We start from the raw sequence: 22,404 nt of genomic DNA, 5'->3' as shown, positions 1-22,404 counted from the left end.
ATTGCATGGTAGAGTGGTCAAAACATAATTTCTGCTATATGTGGACAATATTAGCTTCTGAGACCGAGTTGTACTTCCTTTTCCACAGAGGAATATTACATCTATTGGTATTTTTGTTGAATACTTGAGTACATTTAGAGCATTTGTCTGCAGGCACTGCATCGAAAAGGAACTTATTTTACTAGTTCAAGTTTTTTTCTCACAATGGTAAGGTCTGTTTGCACCCAGCTGGCAACCAGCTTAACATTATCAATCTGCATTATGGAGAGATCGCTGCTGTTCCAGTACATGTCATTTGTGTAAATGTAGAACAACAGAGGGAATAAAATGTTTCCCTGAGGAACAGCTGGAGAAAAAAAAAGCTACTTAGAGACGATGTTAAGGCCACGGTCTTCTTCAAGCGTTTGTCTAATCATGTCCAATGGTACTTTTTACACCTTCTTTGTTTTGTTTTTTCTTTAAACCCTCAAAGGCAGAATGACAAGCCAAGATGCAGTAATTGCTCAAATGGGAATAACAGCAGAAACCTTTGGACAAGCTCGACTCGAATGTCTTCTTTGTGTTTTCCTCTTTTGTAGATGTAATCGGCGATGAAGGCAATCGTGTAAAAGAGGATAAAAATGAGTCTTTGTGGGAGAGAATCCTGGATTTTCTCATACACCTACATACTCGGTGGTTTTTTTAGGAAAGTTACCAACATTTTCTCAGACATCCATTCGAGACATCAGAAATGTGCAGGGCGCCATTCAATGGTATGACAAGCGCTTTGTTTTTACACGAGCCCCTTTGGGATGCAAAGTGAAGAGGGGCTGTGAGGAGGAACACACCGGAGCTAACAACCTGATCAGACAAGACGCTTCCCGGATGTCTAGAGATGGGATAGCCAGCCGACTGTTTAATGGGTAAACTCCGGCAGTAAGTTTTGAACCGCGTCTGCCCGGAAAGCGGCGAGGGAACGTAGTTATGTATGTATGCTGACAACTTTTAATGGTTTTCATATTTTTTTGAGTTGTTTGAAATTGCTTTCTTCCTCCCCCTTGTGCAACTTTGTCCCTGAGGTAAAAAAATATTCAAGTTAAACACGGTTTATATTGTTTGTGTGCGGCTAGCCTTGAGGCGGTGGCGCTAAGTAATTCAACCTCAAGTTGCACGTCAGCAAAATGCACTCAACAATAATAATGCTTTACAATTTGAAGCTCACTTTTTTTTCTTTCTGTGCCGTGCTGACACAGTGTCCGTGGCACTTGCATAATTTAGCCATGTAGTGCTTGATACATATTTCATAGATTGATCGCTATATAGATATTGTTTATGGTGAACAGATATTAGCATTGAGTACAGTGCTCGCTGATGATCTACATGCGGGGTTATGACAGCTACTGAAGGTGCCCTTAGAGCAAATTTATAGATATGGAAGTGAGCACAATTCCCACATGTTTTATAAGAGAGCCAAGGAAGAATATGATATATGCGCGGCCTATAATTCATTCAAGGTTTCACTGTTATCCATTAAAGAATGCTATTTTCCATCCATAAATGCATACGAATATGAGCGTGAATTTATGTATCCTTCTCCCTTTATCTCGCACATATCCTGTAATGGTCAAGAATGTTATCTAGATATGCTTGTCCTCTACTTTGTCTTCATCCTTTCCTCCCTCTATCTCGGTTCATCTTTTTGTCTCTCTGATTTGCATATCCAGGTAGACATGTGTGGCTCGGATTTTATCCTTTAATACCATATTGTCAGTTGCTGATTGCGAAAGATTGCGAGACACAAAGCTGTCATTAGATCCCTTATCTTCAGAGAGGGTTCTTATTATACCTAAAATAAAAAAAAGCATCTCATGACACCACGTTCAGTTATAATGACCTGCAAATTCCTCTTTTTCTTTCTCTCTCTCGCACCACGATTCCTAAAAAAAAACAACCCTGTCGAGCTATTGTGGAACAACAATGATATTTGTTTACAAAAATAATGTTTGTTTACACCGAGATCTCCGCGGGGGTACCTCCGGTAGTCGTAGAAGTAGCTCGAAAATTGTTTTCATATCTTGAGTTATGCCTTCATTTCTGGCTGTTATTGTGCCGTCTGGTGCAGGTGTGTTATCATCCAGGCGCTTCTTTTTTTACCAAAGCCGCAGGTTTAATGTAAATTTCTGATCCTTCGGCCGCGCTTATTGATGATTCATTCTGCCGCATCGCCTCTCGTGGAGACGGTTAACCACATATGTCATGTCTGATTCTCTATAACTGATTGACTGCCGTTGCAATGGAGGATAGTGAAAACAGTGCCGATACCTTAGGAGGGATAAGATGGATGATTTACACTTATTCCAATGATCTCGAGTAGCCCCTTACTGACACCAGCTGTCATGTTCCAAAGCACTCTTATTTACGAGTATTAATTACATGAAATCTAATATTGCGACTGTATTTTTTTCATGCAAAACATAGTGATGGTAGAAGTTATTCAGAGCACGATTGATGCCACTTAGCTTTATATCTCAACTTTTGCTCATGATTCTTCTAGGGCTGGTCCAAAGAGCAGTTTCTGTTCTTTGGATATTCGGCCCAATAAGTGACGAATATTCACAAATGGGGGTGGGGGGGATGCTGGAAGTAGGCATTTGGCTACTAACACCAGTTTAGGTGTATAGCCACAGCACCGTTTCGGCAGTGACGGCCGGGGGGTGCTGAGCACATTCGGTCAGATAGTCACAGTACTGTATCCGTCATTAGTGGCGGCGGTGGCAGTGGGGGGGGTGCAATATTCAGAGATCAAAATTGATATCCCGATTGTAGCACAGTGAACGAATAGACGGCTATTCGGGTCCAGCCGTAGATTCTTCCTTTTCATCCTTAAACATATGTAGAAACAAATGACAATTTAAAGGAAAACCCAACATAGAGTGTCTTAGTAAGGCGCTGTTCCACCAGAAGAGCGTCAATGCCAAGGTGCATTGACCCTGAACCCTGCTGGAGGGATGGAACACCATTTTTTGAGATTGGAATCTAACATGTTGGTCCAAAATCTCCAATAGGTGTTCAAGTAAGTTGGGATCTAGTGACTGTGAAGGCCGTAGCACATGATTCATGTCATTGTCACACTCATTCGATAACCTCTCAGGCCCTGTGGGTGGGGGTGCTGTCATCCTGGAGGAGACCACTCCCATCAGGATAGACATGTTTCATCATAGGTTCAGGTTTGTATTGATTTGCAGTGACTCTTCCCTCTAAGGTGGGCTCAAATCATGTCACAAAATGCTCCTTATACCACAACCGAGCCACCACATTCCACCATAGGGGTCCAAGTGTACGGGTTTTCCCTTTAAATTGCCACTAATTTGCTTGTATACACCTTATTTACATAAAGCATTTGACCTCTATGCTCGTTTTTGTTCTAGCCAATTGCTAACTTTGTTCTAAAACACCTCAACCCTTTGATGACGCAGCTATTTCTCTCATCACTGCAGACTTCTAGCCAGACTAAGACAAGGCCGCTATGATATCAGGTTCAATACTTTGGACGCAGCGGTAGGCTTTCATTCTGAGCACAAAGCCTGCAGTGAGACAAAGATCTACCGCGGCCTCGAGAATAAAACTACTCTCGCAAAAAAAGCAGGTGGAGGAATTACGTGTCGATGTGCATCCTCCGAACGCCGACGACGACGGCGGTTGGCAGCGAGAACAAAAACAAGGAGCAGTGACACAACAACACGTTATCCGCCGGAATAAAACCGAAAAACGTTAGATTGCATTGCAGCTATAACGTTTAGATATTTATCTGCGGTGTCGTCATGTTTTAGTGTATCGGCGAATGGAATCCGTTGAACCCGGAGGCTTTCTCTGGGAAACTCACTAACTGCAGTAAAGCAGAACAGGCTGAGACAAACAGTACGGAAAAGATGAACAAATCACAGCATGTAGTTGTGACAAAAAATCTTGTGGAATGCACTGAATGTCCCAGTTTGTTGAAGCTGTATTTGACAGATTTTTTTTTTTTTTTTTTGTATCCCTGGTGGTAGAAACTTAATGTGCAGGGCTTACAAAATATTCCATCCTGCTTGAAACGTTGCAGAGTGGTGTAAAAACCTCCTAAATATCTTCTGTGATGTTTGATTTTATTTACCTGACTGATCACAGCTCCCTCCATTTCTCTCCATCTGTCTGATTCCCCTCCATCTTTCCCTCATCTCTCACTGTCATCCCCTGCTCTCGTACCTCTCAATTGTCTCTTTACTTCATTGCTCTTCATCTACCTGCATATCTTGTCTCTCTTTCAACCCACCCCTTCTGCATCTCTTCATCTTTTTTCAATGCATTTATATGTATTGCTACATTTTTTTTTCACCCCCCCACGTCTCCCTTTTTCCATAATTTTTCAATCGTGTTATATCTCTGCCCATATCTGTCTTCCTCCATCTGTCATCCCCCCAACCCACTCTCTCTATTTTAATCGTTACATCTCTGCATCCACTTCGCTCTATCATGTCTCTCTATCTGTTTATTTCTTCCTGTTTTTTTTTTTTTTCTCCCTCTTCCCCTCCACCTCCACTACTCCTCACCTTTCTGATCTTTCTTTCCGTCTCCTCTGCAGCTGGCATTGTTCGGAAAAAGCAGTGGTGTGAGATGGTGCCATGTTTGGAGGACGAAGGCTGTGACCTGTTAGTCAATAAATCTGGATGGACTTGTACACAGCCCGGAGGCCGAGTCAAAACCACCACGGTGAGTTCAGGCTCTCTTTCGGTCCCTGAGGTTACGCCAGCCACACACAGACCTGCAGACAGAAAGCCAGTTGCGATGTAAACCCAAAATAAGGAAAGATTGCATTACAACAAATCTCTTTTTTTAATTTATTTATTTTTTTAAATCTCAATATCATGTCCATATGGTACGGTCGATGGTACGATGCCATGGCTGAGCATTTCCTGCAGCGTATCAAATCCAACTTCATATGTAACAAAACCTAAAGTCTTCTTGCAATGACCTTCTGCATCATCATCCTCCTTTTTGAAGAACTGGTTTCCAGTTTAAACATGTATGGCTAAACTACTCCAGTCCTGCAACTTGCGTGGTGCAAAATAGCGTTACAGTATTTGAGCAGAGTCGTAGGCGAGCTGGTGTGCTTGAGCAGCAACCCAGCGATGGGGAAAGAAAGTGGTACACCAAAGCCATTTGTAATCAGGAAAGGATTCTCTTTATTTTAAAAACATCATAATATATAACTTTCATACACAGGGATGAGTTTTTAAGGAATTTAAGGAAGCAGTTTTCCTGTGTAGAACCCATTTTAAAAAGCCGAGCCACTGTGAAGGATCAAAGCTCTGATTCAAACAGTTTTACAGCAGTGTGTTCGACTGCAATTGCAAACTATATTTTGTTGTTGAGTATTAAATTGCGGCCATTTGACAGTGTGTACACGGAGGCTGAGCTCAAACAGGACGAAACTGAAATCTCAAATTTCACAGGAATTGTTCTTTTATAGTTTTAATATATATATACATGCAAAAACAATGTCATGTAAGCCTGTTAGTCAAACCGCTTAACGCGAGAAAATGAACCCTTTAAAAGATGAAAGAAACATTGTGTGCTCTGTGCTATTAAATGCACCTTTTCAGTTCTATACGTTCAGGTTCAATCGGATTTTTCATGGTGTGACACGACCTGCAGCTCAGAGTGGCTGATATTATCAACGTTTACATAAATATACCTGCAAAGATATCGCCCAATTGTATGATTGGTCTGTACTTGTGCGAGTAGTTACACTAAAATTGTCACAGATAGACTAAATGGATGTTTTCTGCGTCACACATGTCATCGTATTTCATTCCCTCTCAGCCTGGTCACCTAATCATGACTTCTTAACCCTCTGAGCCGCAAAACCCACGAATTTGAAAGGTGTGTTATTTTTAAAACAAATCCCCCAAATTACAGAATTCATCGAAGACTGAAACTTCGTCATAATTTGTCATTGAACTAATCACCTGTAATGAAATCTGTTCTTAAAATGATGATATTTCATAGAAAAGTGTGTGATGTCTAATTTTAAAGATTAAACATATTCTATAAAAAACTAAGAAAAACATCTGTTCTTCTTGGTGCCACGGTGCAGCATCAGTGACTCCGCTGTGACCAATAGCCAGGGGTCAAAGATTCAGCTGAACTGCACTAAACTGCAGGCTGCAGACATAAGTACAAATACTTATAATATGTAGAGTCACTATTTGTTTTTCCAGTATTAATACCGCCTGCAGGTACTTGAGAAAATGTTGTACAACTTTTGTAAATTAAATCATTTTAATTTACTTTTATGTTCTATGGCATTATAACTTTAATAATACTTCACAGAAGACATTTCTGAGTTCTCTCTACTTCTAGCCATGGTTGTGCTGTTTCCATAGAGGCGCAGGACATAATTTTGCAATGAAAAATGAGCCCACAGTGAATAAAAATGTGACCAAGAATGACCCAGAAACTGCTTGGGGTTCAAAGGGTTAAACAAAACAACATGATGTGATTTTTTGGGGATATATTTACACAAAGAGCAGACACACGCAACATTCATTTGGATTTGTTTTTCTGACCACATGCTAAGACCAAGTCCAATATTGTTTCTTCTTTTTGCTCAGTTTTGGTCTCCACCACATCCTACAGAAAAACTGTGATTCCTGAGCTGCTCTACTGCAGTATGTTCAACAGCTTAATACTGATGTTTGTTTGTTTTCTGTTTGGTGCTGGGCAGGTAGTCTAGATATATAAATTGAAAACAGCTGTACACTGTGACTTGACACCATGTTGGTCAGAGTGAAACAGTATTTTAAAGGCGTATTTTGTAAAACCTAAACAATTCGTCTATTTTTATTACAAAAATACAGAATTAAACATCTTACTGTAATTTTATTTTGCCATCTTTGACCACTGTTGAGCTTCAGTGTTGTCCTGCCTCACATGACCTTTCAAGCTCTTCGGTGCACCTTTGAGCAGCATCTCCGGCTGTTGCTACGCCGTGCTTGGTGCCAGCTCGTACATCGTCAGCCACGAGTGCACTGCAGAAAACCCAGTTAGCATTCACTTCACAAACCTCCCGCAAATGTTTCCCGCCCTCCTCGTCTCCAGCTCGTCTCCACAAACTCCGCGCGCTTTGTTTACTTCCTCGTTGCCAGCAATTAGCTCGAATTAGGTGCGTTCCTAATGTTAATGATGGCAGCAGATGGGGAGCCACCGCTTGTATTGGCTCACACGCCGCCCCATTCATCCGCCCGCCCGTCCTCCACACCCTATATCGAGCTCTCCCAGCCTCCTCCTCTCCACTTCACCTGCTACTCCACCCCATCTCCTCCTCGCCCGACGAGCGCCGTCTTCCCACGGCGTTCACCCAGACGCCCACTTTGCAAGAGACGCAGGCACTGTTGCTCTGCTGTTTGCCTATACTGCAGCAATTAAAGTGGCCTCAGTTGAGAAACATGTTACGCAAGGCGCACACACAACACAGCTGCCCTATCTGTGAATGTCAATGGGTGAGCACTGAGGACCGGTGGGGCATCATTAATGCATCTGTCATGATTTAGTCATCAGCTGACTAACTTGTTTATGCCTTCGTTCGCTGAAAAACAAACACACTTAAACACACGGCGGAAACGCACACTGAATGCCGAACTGAGGTGATACGCTTTGCTATCAGTCGGCTGCTGCCTCTTACTGCGTCGTGAGTCATGTGTGTCTCTCGGTGCTCTGACACAAACCTGAGCATGAACCTGGTCGCGGAGACCGTGGTGACAGCCGTTACATGTTCCACCTACAATGTAATTTGTTATCTGGGCAGGCAGATAGCCCACACACACTCATCGCAAGCACACTGTAGCTGGATCCATTTATTAATTTTGACAGATGTAGTGTGTGTTGAGTATGCAAATACAGTGCCTGTAAGAGGTATTCACCTCCACTGGAGATTTCTCCTTTTACTGCTTCCTAAACACTGATTCATGGTCAATTTAATGTGTTTAAAGACTCTTTCAAGGGAAAAACAGATTTCTACAAAGTAATGCTAATCAATTAAAAAATACAAAATGCACAATTAGTGACAGCATCAGTGTTCGTTGACATTAAAGAGACTCACCTGATTCAACACGGCTGCAGCCAACTGGGGCTAGAAGTCGCACAATTAGTGGAACTGAAATCAGTTCAGTGCAGTAAATCTCTAGTCATGTTATTATAAAATACTTTGAGACCAAAACTGAGCTGTTAGACACCAAACACTGCACATCATCACAAACACACTGGTGGTGGCAGCATCATGATGTGGGGGTTTCTCTAGACAGCAGGCCCTGAAAGGCTTGTAGAGGTAGAGGGTAAAAAGAGTCTCTCTATGTGGCATTTGTTTTGTCCTCAGAGATGCTTGTCGTCTGATCTTCTACAGTTTGTTCTTGCAGAAAAGTATAAGGAAATCATGTGAGGCAACCAGATGTAGTTTGCAAGAAAGCTAAAGACAAAGCAGAAATGGCCAACAAGGTGATGGTTCTGGTTTGGCTGAGTCAGAGCCCAGACCTCAATCCAATTGACAATTTGCAGCTACATGACATAACATGAACAGTTTTGTAAAGAACAACCGGATTAAATTACAGTGTCCAGATGTGCAGGGATAACTGAGACCTATCCACTCAGTATCAATGCTGTAACTGTGTCCAAAGGTCCATCTGTTAAATACTGATGAGAAGGGGGTGAATGCAATCAGTTATTCTACAATTTGTATTTTGAATCATTACTTAGAAATCCTTTAGAAGCCCTTTTGTTTGGTAAATTTTTAGTAAAAATTATATTAACCATGATTCAGTGTTGAAGCGCAATGAAAGAAGACTATTTTTATCAGCACTGTATGTTCGAAGGCTGACAGATCCACTGCATTTATTACACATGCTCTCACTGGTGAGCGTCGCTCTGTGTTTTCCAGTCTTCCCACATCCAGAATAGCGAATATGTGTCCCCGCTTTCTTGCAAACGGTGGCCCAGCACGCCTTGGCCTACATGTACATTTCACATCCTGCTTAGGATGTCAGTCAATGTAGCTCTCATCGGCTTATGCTGACAATATGCAGGATGTGACAGGTATTTCTTGCCTGCTTCATTGGCTCCTTTAAACTTGGTGACAGCTAGTCAAATGGCTGGACAGCTATGCGCACTCATCTGTGCCAGTCCATGTGTGTGTTTGTGTGTGTGTGTGGATGTGTGTGTTTCTGTTTAAGCAGCTTTCACTGTCAGAGAGTCTAATAACTGGCAACAAGCAGACTGGGGTCATTGTTTAAAATTCGTCTTAAAATATTCATTTATTTGATGGATGGACTGGCCTAATGCGGCCGCCGCTGCCTCGCCTTCAATCTCGTGCGGGTCGAGGAGGATTCAGGATCACAGTCATCCAGACTAAAAATTGCCCCGATGCGTTGAAGTTTAGAGGCCAGTTCTCCCTGAGCGAAAATTACCTAAACCTCTTGTTATCTGCAGGCCCAAGGGAGAATAAGCCACAAAAACAAAACAAACTATTTACTGCTCAATCTCCCTCTGGTTAGCGTTGAACAAAAGCGCCCCTTCCCTAAGGCTTTTCAAGGTTAAACCCAAACTGCAGTCACCCCGATACTGCCCGAGGATGACTGTTGGCTGTGCACAGTCCAGTGAGCATGTCCGACCTGTCTGTCAGGTGTTTGTGCGAAAACATCAATGCAGACAAACAGACATATCCCTGGGGGCATTTGACTAAGCCAAGTCAATCTGACTCAGCCCCCATAGCCCCATAAAGGGCTATTTTGGACAAATGTCAGGAAGCAGTTTGTGTGTGTTGGTCAAATGTTTGTGAGTTTGTGTTTTCTCTGTCAAACAGAGGGAGATTGTTGTTCGGGATGACAACACTGACCTCTCCTCACGCCGCTGACCTCTTCCCTACCTTTATTTGGCAACACAGCTCAGCGTGAGGCGCCAGACGGATTAGATGTGCTGCATCCTCCCTCAGCCTACAGAATGTCACTCATATCAGCGGCCACTGCGTAAAAAATAACTTCTTTGCATACTTTTCTGTCAACTTGAGTCCTTCTAAGACTCTTTTCACTTTCACTTGCCATGTTTTTTTTCCCCCTCACATCTTCTCCTTACCTCCCTCCCCCCATCCCCTATCTCCCTCCATGCATCTATCATAGTCTGACCCTGCTGTGAGGAGTACACAGTCATTCCTGTCAATAAAAAAAAAAAATACAATATGGATTTCTCCAAGGCCGGCTCCAGATGAAACATATGAAGATTGATATGTACGTCGCTGATTGTTGACAGTGACGTTTTGACTGAGGTTACTTTTAGTAGCGCCGAAAAGGACGCACATCAAGTCGAGGTGGACTTGTGAAGCTGGAACGAGTCATTTATTTCAGGCTCCTGGCTGATACGGTGACAAGTCTCTCCTCTGAAGGATTGACCCAACGCAAGATGAAATTCCTTAAATGAACATATCGAGCTCCGAGACTGTAAAATGAGCACCCCGGGGGTTCGCTTGACGGCATTAATGAAACGACATAATGTGAGACTCGACCACACGTTCATCACACTGTTGTTCTAAAAATATATAACTCAGCCCTTGTGGATGTAAATAATCACCTACAGCAACAGTGGTGAGAAAGATCTGTCACAACATTACTTTTATACCAAACAGCTAGCAAATGATTCACCAGGTCGTGCCCCCCTGAACAGCAAATGTCCAATTGTTGCTCATAACTGCACTTGTCAGGCTCTGGATCTCGCAAATGTTGAAGTGGTGTTTACGTGGCTATAATTAGAGAGATAGCTCAAGCTTCTAGCCGCATTTTAAAATGATTACCACCCAGAGGGTAGACCTGATCTACAAACTGTAAGACGTAGGTTTTGAAAAATGAACTTCCTTAAATCTTCTTTCTGTCAGCAGGGGGCGACTCTTCTGGTGGCAAAAATGAGTCAGATCATATAGAAGTCTTTGAGAAAATGGCTCAACTTCTCTCTTGATTTGTCACCTCAGTAAACATCTTTCTAACAAGTTTTTGGTCTCAGTTGCTAGAGTCAAGACTTAGTGAATCCAGTATGGTGTTATTTTGTATATTGTGGTACCATTTAGACCAATCCTGGTCCTCGAGAGCCCCTATCCAGCATGTTTTAGATGTTTCTCTCTTCCAGCACACCTGATTCACATGATCAGGATGGTTATCAGGCTTCTGCAGAGCTTGATGATGAGCTGATCATTTGAATCAGGTGTTTTGGAAGAGGGAAACATCTAAAACATGCAGGATAGGGGCTCTCGAGGACCAGGATTGGACACCCCTGATTTAGACAATAAAGCAGGCATAGCGAGAAGTAGGTCACTCCTGTATTGTTGTGCATAGTGTCCTCAAGCCCTCAATCAGGTTTGGTTTCGAAAGATTAAGATGACCAAATGCCAGACTTCAGAACAGCAGCCCACAATCCAATGGGTGACGTTACGGTGCCTATTTTATATACGGTCCAATATGGTCCACAAGGGTTTTTGCACCATTTCAGAAATAAATTCACATACTCAGAGCACACACATGCCTGTATGAATAGAAAGTATTGCATTTGTTGCTTGGTTGTTGAAAATACTAAGAGGATTCTTTGCTTGGATTGATGATAAGGTGGAAAGACGACTGAAAGTATCACGACTCCAAGGAGGTAACAGCGGCAGAAAACATCGATTGGAGGTTGTTGTCACATGATAGCCTCAATAATCAAGGAGGAAGTCACCAGTGACTGATAGGACATGAGAGTTTCCAAAAATCTCCATTTTTGGGGGCGTGAATGAGTAAAACTGGGCGCTAGTTGTAAACGTAGCAAAAGGCATTTGTTTTAAAAAAAGAAAATGCGTTAGTTTGGTGTAGCCTCAAGCGTTTAGTCGGAACTTCGTGTTTTCTTTCCAAAGGCCAATGGCATGTCAGCAGCTAACTGCATTATTCAGGTTACGTTAGAACAATACCTGTTCAGCTCTGAAGCATTCACAACGCCAGAGCTGACATGCAACCATATTAGAAATTAGAAAAGCAATATAGCAGCTCCTGTTTGACAACGCATCAGTTGATTTTTATCGTCAAATCTATTCTCTCAAGTTGAAATGATTCACAGTGAAAATACAAACCAATTAAAGTATAAATCTAACCCTTAGGCTGCAGTGGAAATATGTTATTCTATCATAAACATCCAACCCATCCACGTTGGAAGTAATGAAATTTTAATTACATTTTTATTTACAATACACCAGTACATCGCTATTGTTAGCTACTTCTACACAGCGCGGGAACAATGGCGCTCTTTCATTTCCATGTCTTCTACATGGATCAACAGCTAGTCGGGGCTTTTAGCCTGTGACATGCAGCTTTAGTCTCAGTGTTTTTCGCATGATATCATGTATGTAGCCATCACGTTAATATTTAACAAGACCGTACAGGGTTCTCGTTTTAGCAGGATATGTTGAAATGTCTGCTGAAGAGGAGGCATTTTTTATTATTTAATGTAGTGTTTTCGCTTTTGTTTACACTAAGAACCTCTTTTTTTTTTCACCGTAAACCGTGTTGTGCCAGAACGGAGAGCTTGACAGTCATATCTACAGCAAAATATTGAATCTGACCATCTGAATTTAATTAAGTGGATGTTCAAAACACTTGAAAACAGATTAATAGGATGTCTAAAAAGATGAAATAGTCAAAGCAACCTGATGGTATTTTTCATTTGTGCCCGGCAAGATCAGCTGGAAAAAAAAAAACAACCAGCAAAAAAACAAACACCCCCTAATGCAGCAGCTAGGGGTTAATTTGTCACTCCCACAATACTCTCCGCACTCTGTGATACTAAATGATTTGAATATACATGTTATCGCACAGTTAGAGCAGTCAAACGCCGCGTTTGCTTCCTTTGCAAGGCACTCTCTTTTTAGCAAAGCGATATGTAGTCTCAGCAGTCATCTCCTATACCTCCTTCTCTCGGTGAAAGGCTTACTGCTGTCTCTCTCCAGAGAGGAGGATGCTCTGCGTTGTGCCCTCCACCATTTTAGACTGGCAGATGAAACGGCGCGAGGAGCTATCTCTCCCCGCATGTGTCGATGCAGGGAGCTCGGCGAGAATTGAAAAAAAAAAAAAAGGAGGCAGAGGAGCAGCGCGAGGGAAGAAAAGAGCAGTGTGACTGAAAGACAGAGAAAGAGATTTGAGCCAGTCAGAGGTAAAGCTTCATAAAGCGTTAAGTCATTCTCAGGCAGTTCACATCAAACAGTGCCTCTTGTTAAGTCCTCCAGTGCCCGTTAAGTTAATAGAAAAGGACGTTACTTTGGGAAGTAGTTTTTCTTTCACCAATTTATAATAGCTCAAAAATGAAACCGCCAGAAAAAGCTGTCAGACCTTTTTTTTTTAAAGACCCTGCTGTTTACATAGTACCCTAATAGACTACAGCCAATATTGTCGAGGGATTATTACAGTGCAAGTCACAGAAAAGAGCATCCTGTCTTCTGACATTGACGAAGCAAACAGTGAGTCAAAGTGGGGAAGACAAGTTCAAAAACAGGTGAAACATCGAGAAAAAAAAAAAAAGTCCTGAGATGTCTAACTAGGTCTTAATCATGTGTTCCATTGGGTCGACCCTGATTGGGGCATTTAGGCTGCGAACAAAGTGCTACGAGCAGAAGTGGCACCTACTGAGCGAAAGACTGTGATTACTGTAATCAAGGCTTTTTCACTGCTGCCACAAGAGAAGAAAATACAGAGAAAGAGGAGGACGGAGTCCATGCTGCAGCCTCCACAAGTGAGGGAAGAATATTAACGTATTTGATAACATGAGCTCAGGCATGTGCATATTCTACCCGTTGTAGCTCCTCTGTGCTCACATGTGTGCATGCAGACGAAGGCTGCTTTGCCCCCACATGAACATCTCTTTCTACAAAGGGCTCAGTTTGCACCAGACAATCCCCAGGCCAGTCTGTGTCTCTGTAAGCTTCCAGAGTATTTACGCATTTACACTTCTGCCAGTGACAGCGTGTATTCGACCGAGTATGAAAAAGCTCCTTCGATTGGGGTTTGTAAGTACGAGCTGAGGGCCTCCCCCACAGTTCCCTCATCCCCTCTTCCACCGTTTTCTCTCTGCTGCTTCTTCTCCATCTCTCTGTGGATCCAGCTCAGGCTGGGCCTGATGGGATCGCCCCCACTATCACCATGCCTTTCCCCCCCTATGGTTGTGGGTCGGTACCGGCCTTGGTAATTGATCCCTCTGGGCCCTCCAGGCACATCCAACAGTGGGTTGAACAGAATCACCACTAAGAAGACAGCTGCTTGGCCACCCCAGACAGGCCCAGAGAAAAGGGAGAAAGAGAAAGAAACCCTGTTGCTGCTAACCATTAGGTCTGTCTGCCAGCTTCTTTCTGGAGGGAGCCAAGTCAGCACATCGCCTTGGCTTGGAAAAAACCAAGTCCTCCATTTTGAGAAGCTTGGAAAGATGTTGTGACCGTTAGCAGAGAGAGAGAGGCGAGAGGAACTGACATGAAGAAAGCAGAAAGCCTGTCTTTCTAAGTTCTTATCAACAGCCCAGGAGCTTGTGGGATTGATCTACTAAGTGAGCAGTGTTGCTTAAAGTCAAAGCCTCTGCTATCCAGTGAAAGAGTTGCTGTCGTGTTTCAGCTCGAGTGTCAACACCGCTCAGTTCCAGAGCTTCGGGCACTTCCACGCGGTAAAATAAGGCAATTAAGTTTATAAAGCAGGCACTGATAGCTGGCTTGTGTTTGCAGTATGAGAAGCAGGTTTATTCTGGCATGCAGACAACAAAAGCACACGGACAAAACAAATGGCAAAGTTCAGCTCTCAGCAAAGCAACTTTCTCCAAAACATCTACTTTCCAGGAACTGAGAGTGAATAAAAGTCTTCTTTTTGATGCATTCGCCAAATCACCCAGAGGGTTTTCAATAGTTTATTTCGCTCAAGGAGTAGGAGAGAGGAAAATAATTTTCTTGCAGTCTGAAAAATGTGAAATCCCCAGTTTTGGAGATAATTGGTTCTTACTGTACGGTGATTTAATCTACTTTTACGGCCAAAGTAGAACCAGGAGAGATGTTAACATGATGATAGTGCTTTAAGGAAGTGTAATGCCGAAGTCTGGGGGCTATATCCTCTGAGGACCATGAATGTGTCTACAACAAACTTTGAATTGCTGCTGGTGCTACAGGAAAAAGGCAGCAGTTTACCAAAGTCCAAAGGTTCAGTCCTCGAGAAAATATGAACGTTTGTATAAAATCGCAACGTAATCTCAGGAAAAGTGAAAAGTTTGACCTGGTGCAGAAGAAAAGGCAGGAGTTCACCAAGGTTTGCAGCCTCCTTTCTTTGGGGAACATGAATGTTGCTGCAAAACTGGGGTGGAATCTCAGAAAAAGGGAAAAGCTGCAGCTGGTGCTACAGAAAAAAGCCAGTAGTTCAACAAAGTCCAGAGGCTCCAATCTCTGGGGACAAAGAAAACCTCTTCAAAATCGCCATATAATATTCGTAAAAAAGTTAAATCTTTGACCTGCTGCTGGTGCTCCTGGAAAAAAGACAGTGGTTCACCAAAGTTAGCAGGTTCCATCCACTGGGGACCATAAATGTCTCCAAAGTTGCAATATGCTGTCATGGAAATGTTCAACTCTGACAAAGACAATGTCAGCATGTCATCGGGGCGCCATCCTCCGAGGACCATGAATTGCAGTGCGATCTCAGGAAAGAAAAAAAAATCTGGTGCTACAGGAAAAAAGGCAGCGGTTCATGGAAGTTAGCAGACTTCCATCCTCTGAGGACCATTAACGTCTCTGTAGAATTGCAATATAATGTCAGAGAAAGTGAAAAATCCATTCAGTAGTTATTGGGACTCTTTAGTCTTGACAGAAGTGGTGCCCAGACTGACCAACATTACCGTCCCCTCAGGGCTGAGGAACATTACAGACCATGACATTTAACAGTTTATTACGTCAAATGATGAGTTGTTTAAACATCAAATCATGCATAATAAATTATGAATGAATAAATGATTTCTGAATTATTTATGGTCATCTTTCTTTTCTTTTTATTTCTTAACAAATTACTGAAGCAACACCAGGCCTTCTTTTCTTCTTCCATGTGGGCTCCTGCAGACCCTGTTTTTTTCCTCCCACACTCCTATATTTAACACGAGAGCACATTCAACACAGAGCAGATTCCTTCTGACATCCACAAGCACAAAATAGCTCTCCAGGCTTCAGACAAATCCAAATAGGCACATTAATGAGACAGATTTGATAAAGGTGGTGGCGGTGATGGTGGTGGTGTGACTGTGTGTAAATTGGGGAGGTGGGGGGGAAAAAAAATAAAAAGACAAAAACTGATAATAAACCTCTGCATCCTTGAGCTTGATAACCATACCGCCTTCCCCTCTCCCTCTCTCCCCTCAGGCTCTATGACGCGACAAGAGTCCCCCTCGACACTCTTGCACTATGGAGAGCATTGATGACCCCTTGACAGACAGCCAAAACCCACCTACCACCAACACCACCACCACCATCACAACAGCTCCACCTTTACCCTGGTCCCGCAAAGGCAGGAAGCAACACAAGGGCCTTATGGAGGCAACAAGGTACAACAAGAAGCCCCTAAATCCTAGCATGATGCTGAAGGAGATCCTGTCTGCGAGCTTTCAGTTTCATGAAATTATTAAGGGTTTATCAGAACATGAGCTTCGGCAAAACAACGGAAAGCGTGGACTCACATGTGCGCACACATAAATCCAGATACAATACAAACAGCTGTCTGCTTGTTTGATATCTCTGTTTGGCTTACTCATTTTTCCATAAGCTCAGGATTTCCCTAGTGCGTGTTTAACCACAGAAAATCCATGTGTGCAGCACAACCCAGTAAACCCCAGTCGCTTTATTTTCAGCCCGCTTTATTGGCACGTCTCGTATATTGTCTTTAAAGTATTGTGTCAGATGGCGTCTGCGAGCTGGAATAAAACAAGGCGCCGGGCAGACTCTGATATTAATACATGTGATCGGGAAATAGAGAGGAGCCGCGTAGTAAATTTAACGTACGGCGTCATAAAAAAAGGATGAGGCCAAAGTCATAAAGATGCCCCGGTCTCGTAGAGTTTTCAAAAAAAACACGCTCGTCCGTTGGTCAATATTGTCAGCATTTATGGCCCCATGTTATAATTCGCTTTTGAGGGGAAAAAAAATAAAAAATTGGATCCTGCTGCTTCTCGGTCCAGACAGCGAGACTTCAGTAGATTTCAGACTATAAATAGCACGGGGTGGAATGCATTGGGTGAACTCGGCGGAGCACAGTGCATCAAAAAGAAGATTATTGCCTATTTACTCACAGAAAAGGCCATCTAAGATTGGATTTAAACATCTGAGCCCTTAGTATAGAGTATAGAAGAACACAATGCTTACATTGCCTGCAATCATCTGATCTAATACAGTGCCATGTAATACAGTAGCAGCTGATATAATCCACACGATACGACGCATTGTGCCGGCTACAGCTCAGGCAAGTTGTATCTAAAACAAATCAGTGACATTTTGTTGTTCGTGCCGTACGCCTCCGTGGTTAAATCTGTTCTAATGTTCCCTCTTGAGCATTAAGTTCTGATCATATTGTAGAATGCAGATAGTGAACTGTGTTTGCTTTGATGTTCTGATGAAATGCAGTATGAAAGGGTTCATAATGACATAACACCCCAGATAGCTTTGAACTCTCTCCTAATGTGGAATGGGGCCTGGCGTCTGGAGGCCCCAGCATACATGTTCATGTATTTTCATCTCAGCATCTTGCTTGAGGCGTTATCCAACTTCACAGCATGTAATGAGCAGTTTCCTGTCCCTTATTAACCTGTGGATCATCCCTAACCTACGAGTTCACGTTTGAATATTCATCAGGAGCTGCCATTGTAGCTCGCTGGCGTGCTCCAATCTACGAGCGAGCACGCAAGACTTAACATCAAACGGCGAGGGCAGGAACAAGTGTTAGAAACGAGCAACGGCGAGGTGACGCAAAAAAGCAGAGGCGCTGCACGACGACGGATTAGTGAGACGGCTTTATTCCGTCAGCTGGTGCTGCAGCAGCGACGCCTTCTTCAGCGAAATGTGCAAAAATCACGTCAATTAATCAACCGCTTGAGATTCTGCTTTCTATCAGTTTGGCGAGGCAAAGTAGGTCAGTTTGCCTTCACGCGTGCCCGTTCACATGTTCTCCCAGGGTCACCACGCGGTGACATTTTGAAGGGAGTCGGCAAGAGTTCGCACGGAGAGGAAAATGTCAAACCGGGGCCATATGTTCGGCTGCATTTCGTTCCCCCCTCCGCGACTCCCAGCTGGGGAGCGACTCCATATGCATTGTGGATGTATTTCTCTTTAGCTTGAACAGATGTGGCTGCTCGCACCTTCACTCGACTGCGCATAACAAACGCACGCACATTTGTACATCAAAGGCCTGGAGACGGGAGACCGCCACGCAACGCCCCCGAAATCAAATGTTTTTCCTCGTCCTCGATCGAAACGCTGCCGGGTACGTATCGATACGCATCGAGCGGATTGCCTGCCCCCCGCTCCATAACAAGAGAAAGCCTGCGCAAATTGCACATTAACACAGATGGATTCTGTCCGCGACGCTCCCTCCTGTTACTATGACACCTCCAGCAGTTATCAGTCTCACTCGACAGTCTAATTCCCTTTCTGTTTGAAGGCTTGTTTGAACAGCCGGACCACTGTACTCAAAGTTTGCCCAGCCAGACCCGCCGCTGCAGCACATTTCCCTCGACTCATGCATTCCTCCGGCGCGAGAATGTAAAAATATTCGCTTGCTGTTATAAGATATAAAATAGAGTAATACGGTCGTTTCCTGATAAACCTGAGGTAATAATCACCTAGGGCCTGTGAATTTTATTCATAGGGCAAATTCATCTCATATTCATCTGACATTCGTTCCCTTTTTTTTTAATAGAAGGCTTGCATTTCCCTGAGATGAGATTTGTGTGTGAGATTTATGGGGAACCATTTGCCACAGTGTGGGTGTGAGGAAAGGAAGGGAAGGAAAAAAGAAGAACATAGAGCGAATATAAGAAAATTACCATGGCAGACACAGACTATGCAGCAGCTTGCATTAAACAAGTACGCATCTACGCCTCGCGTCGACTTTCATTCATTTGCATTGCATTTTTTTTTCCCCACAACAATGTTTCTATGCAGTGATTTCCGCCCTCCTTCCATTTTGCCTCCCCCTTGGTGTAATCTCCCTTCGCCCACTAGGAGGCACTGAAAGAGGGAGACTGAGCTCACACGGGGATCAAAACACCTGTTTTGGCGGCGGTCACAGTCAAGCAGTTAGCTCAGTCATGGCCCTGTTTTAAGCTGTGTTACCTCTGGGTCATTTGGTGCCCAGCTCCAACAAAACCATGACATTATCTCTGTGAAAACCTGAGCTCATTCAGCCTTTATTATTCCCAGAGCAGAAGACATTGTCATCTGTGATACATGCTAGTACTCCATCCAACACCTGCCCCTTTCATGGCAATTTGCACCCCGCGAAATCATCGTGACTTCATTATTATGAATTAAGCTTCGGCGGCGATGCGGCAGCCTTGGAAGGCGTCGGCAACCTCCATCAAGTTGGATGTGTGACTGGCGGCGGCCAGATGGTGAGGAGGCTTCCAGATCCGTCTTTCCGTGCTAGATTAATTGTTTCTCAGGCTCTGCACCGCGAGGCCGCCTTTGTTATTGGTTACACCCGCTGAAGAGTTCTAAATATTTGACTCGCAAAGCGCTTTTATGATGCTACCAGAGCGCTGTAATTAACATCCTCATTGTGCCGAGGAGCAATAGGTGCACATAAACATGACACAGGATGTACACAGCGATGCCCTAAAAAAAAAAAAAAAAAGAAGCCTTGTCTTTCAAAGAATAGTTTCACATTAAGAACCTTATTTGCCTCCTTGCTGGGAGTTTAATAAGAGGATCAGCTGCTTTATGCTTAATACGATGCCACGGCTGGCAGCAGGTTAGCTTTGTTTAGCATAAAGACTGGGAGCAGGTTTGTTTGCTGCACAGACTAAACCAATAAGAAGCTATACAATAGTGTGTTTGAAGAAATGCATAGTGTAAAAATGAAGATTCACCCATAAAACGAGCCAGTTTTACTGTTTTCTGTTGTAAATTTATGCTGCAATAAGTGACTGCTATGTGGCTTTGTGTTTAAAGATGAAAGCTTTTGACCTTAGGAATGTTCTTTATGTTGCTTTTATTGCATTGATCATGTTTTTTTTTTATGTTAGAGGATAGAACATGAGCAGATGAAGTAGTCAATGCCAGGGTTGAGCATTTCTGCCTTTAAATTAAATATAATTTACAAAAAAAACATGGACTCAGGCAGCCAATCCTGTTAACTTTCAGGGTACGGCGTCCTGTATCACTGTTATTCTTCTTTCTGGTTCAAACATGTACGGCTGAGTTACTCCAACATTACAATTTGAGCAGTTTTACAGTGTTTGAGTTGAGTTTGAGGTAAATTGGATTGGTAGTGGGGTGGAGAAAGAGGCAACAAGGATTTTCTTAAATCTGCAGTGTAGCCTTTAAGGCAGAAAGGGATTATTTTCATTGTTTAAAAAAATGTAAATATCCAATTTTGAAGCAAAGGTATGCTTTTTTTTTTTTAGGGGTTTTAATCAGTGACCACAGAGGGACTTTAATGCACAACAAAGAGTCAATCTTTAGCATAATGTAGCTCTGCAAGGAAGCATATTTCCCAAATGTGGGTTGGTCAAAATTACATATACGACTGTGCCTCTAAATTTTAAAGTCATACCTGATTACCCTGTGCAGCGATGCTCTGCTCCTGGCGCTCTTGCAACTCTTGCGCCGCTCCCTAAACATCTGGAAAGAAAGTTGGATCTCTTAAACTGTACCAAAACTGCAAATTTCCTTTAAGGGGAAGAGGAACAGATGCTGATTTGCTTTCTTGCAGAGTTACATAAGAAGACTGATACCACTTCCATGCTGTAGCAAAATGTGTCCAGCATCATCTCTAAAGCTCACAAACACCTTGCATACTGTTGTGAACCATCATTTTTAAACAACGACATCTTCCTCAGTGAGCTTTTCGAGATGCCGCTAAGTGGTTTGTTTCCTTTCGACAGAGCACAGCTATCCATTTTGTTCTGCTCCCAGTGTTTTTGCTAACCTAAATTACTGTAAATACATAAGAGTGCTATCAATCTTCTCATCTAAGGCGCAGCCAGAAAGCAAATAAACATATTTCAAGCTTTAAAAGGAGAGAAAACAATACTTATTAGAAAGAGTAGGCATGTGTAAACAGCAAAAAAGTCAATACCGCATATATGAATTGTTAAATGTAGAAAAAAAAACAACAACACTGTAATATTTTCATTTATACAGGGTTTTTCAAAACACAAAGTGCTCATTATACAAGCTGTATAAAGAAAATGCAAATAAGTTGAGTCATTAAAGTGATTTTTTTTTTTTTTTTGCACAAATACACTTTCGGAAAATTTCTCTCAGGAGCTGAGAGTGACAACAACCGCATGCTAAAACCGTTATCTCATGTTTGCTTTGTTCTTGTTCATTCACAGGTCTCATAACACAGCCAGAGATGGGAAAACCAGGGAGTGACTGTCGGAGGGAGTATTGCTCTCCCCTGGACACTGGATAAACTCGCTGTAAAACACTTTCTATTTCCCTCTCCGGGTGTCTGACTGCTCCCTCCTGCTATCTGTCGTTGGGTCAACATGTTGCGTCCACCTCCTTCTCCACTGTATCTGCCTGCTCTGTGAAATTAGCAGCACCTGCTCGTGCCACGGAGGAATCGGACACCTTGAAAATCCCACGAGTGGTTCTTTTTTTTGCCTCATTGGAAGTCCACTGTTTGGAGCTGCTAACCGCAATTAAATAAGGGATTGCCCTCCTACCCCACCCCACCACATCCACCACCCACGTCTCTCTCTTCTAGACTCAGCAGTTGCAGAGGATCGACGGGATCATTACAGACCAAATCCTGTTGCTTCGCGGACCATCTCGCGAGGCCGTCAGAAAAAAAGAGAAAAAAGTACAAAAAAAAAAACAAAAAAAAAGAACCCGAACTGAGCGCTCTCTGCTGTGAATAGGCCTTCTGCTGGAGTAAAACCTCCCATATTTTTATAGACCAAAGAGCAAAAACAACAAATATGATCATTGTGACGGAGAGGACCATCTGGCAAAGACACGCCGAGACTTTGCGATTCTTGTGTCGACGCCGACCGACGACTGCCCACACGGAGACACAAAACCGAACCTTTGGGACCCGGTGGCACACAATCAAAGGAGTACTTTTAAAAAACTTTCCAGACTTTTTTTTTTTGGTTTGTTTT

General features: G+C 43.0%; 1 protein-coding gene across 1 annotated transcript in view; it reads left to right on the top strand.

Annotated features, from left to right (window-relative positions):
* LOC103356475 (protein FAM19A5-like) overlaps positions 1-21,979 on the top strand; it is a 117,543-nt gene extending 95,564 nt beyond the window's left edge. Inside the window, exons 3-5 of the mRNA XM_008280626.1 lie at positions 4,601-4,728; positions 16,445-16,626; positions 21,631-21,979. Coding sequence (XP_008278848.1) covers positions 4,601-4,728; positions 16,445-16,453 — 137 coding nt within the window. The 3' untranslated portion in view covers positions 16,454-16,626; positions 21,631-21,979. The remainder of the gene's footprint in view (positions 1-4,600; positions 4,729-16,444; positions 16,627-21,630) is intronic.
* Positions 21,980-22,404: the final 425 nt, after the last annotated feature.

This window comes from Stegastes partitus, unplaced genomic scaffold, assembly GCF_000690725.1.
Source record: "Stegastes partitus isolate 25-593 unplaced genomic scaffold, Stegastes_partitus-1.0.2 Scaffold203, whole genome shotgun sequence".
NCBI classification, from domain to species: Eukaryota; Metazoa; Chordata; class Actinopteri; family Pomacentridae; genus Stegastes; species Stegastes partitus.
Note: the sequence above shows the minus strand (reverse complement) of the source record. Positions and strands in the feature narration are given on the sequence as shown.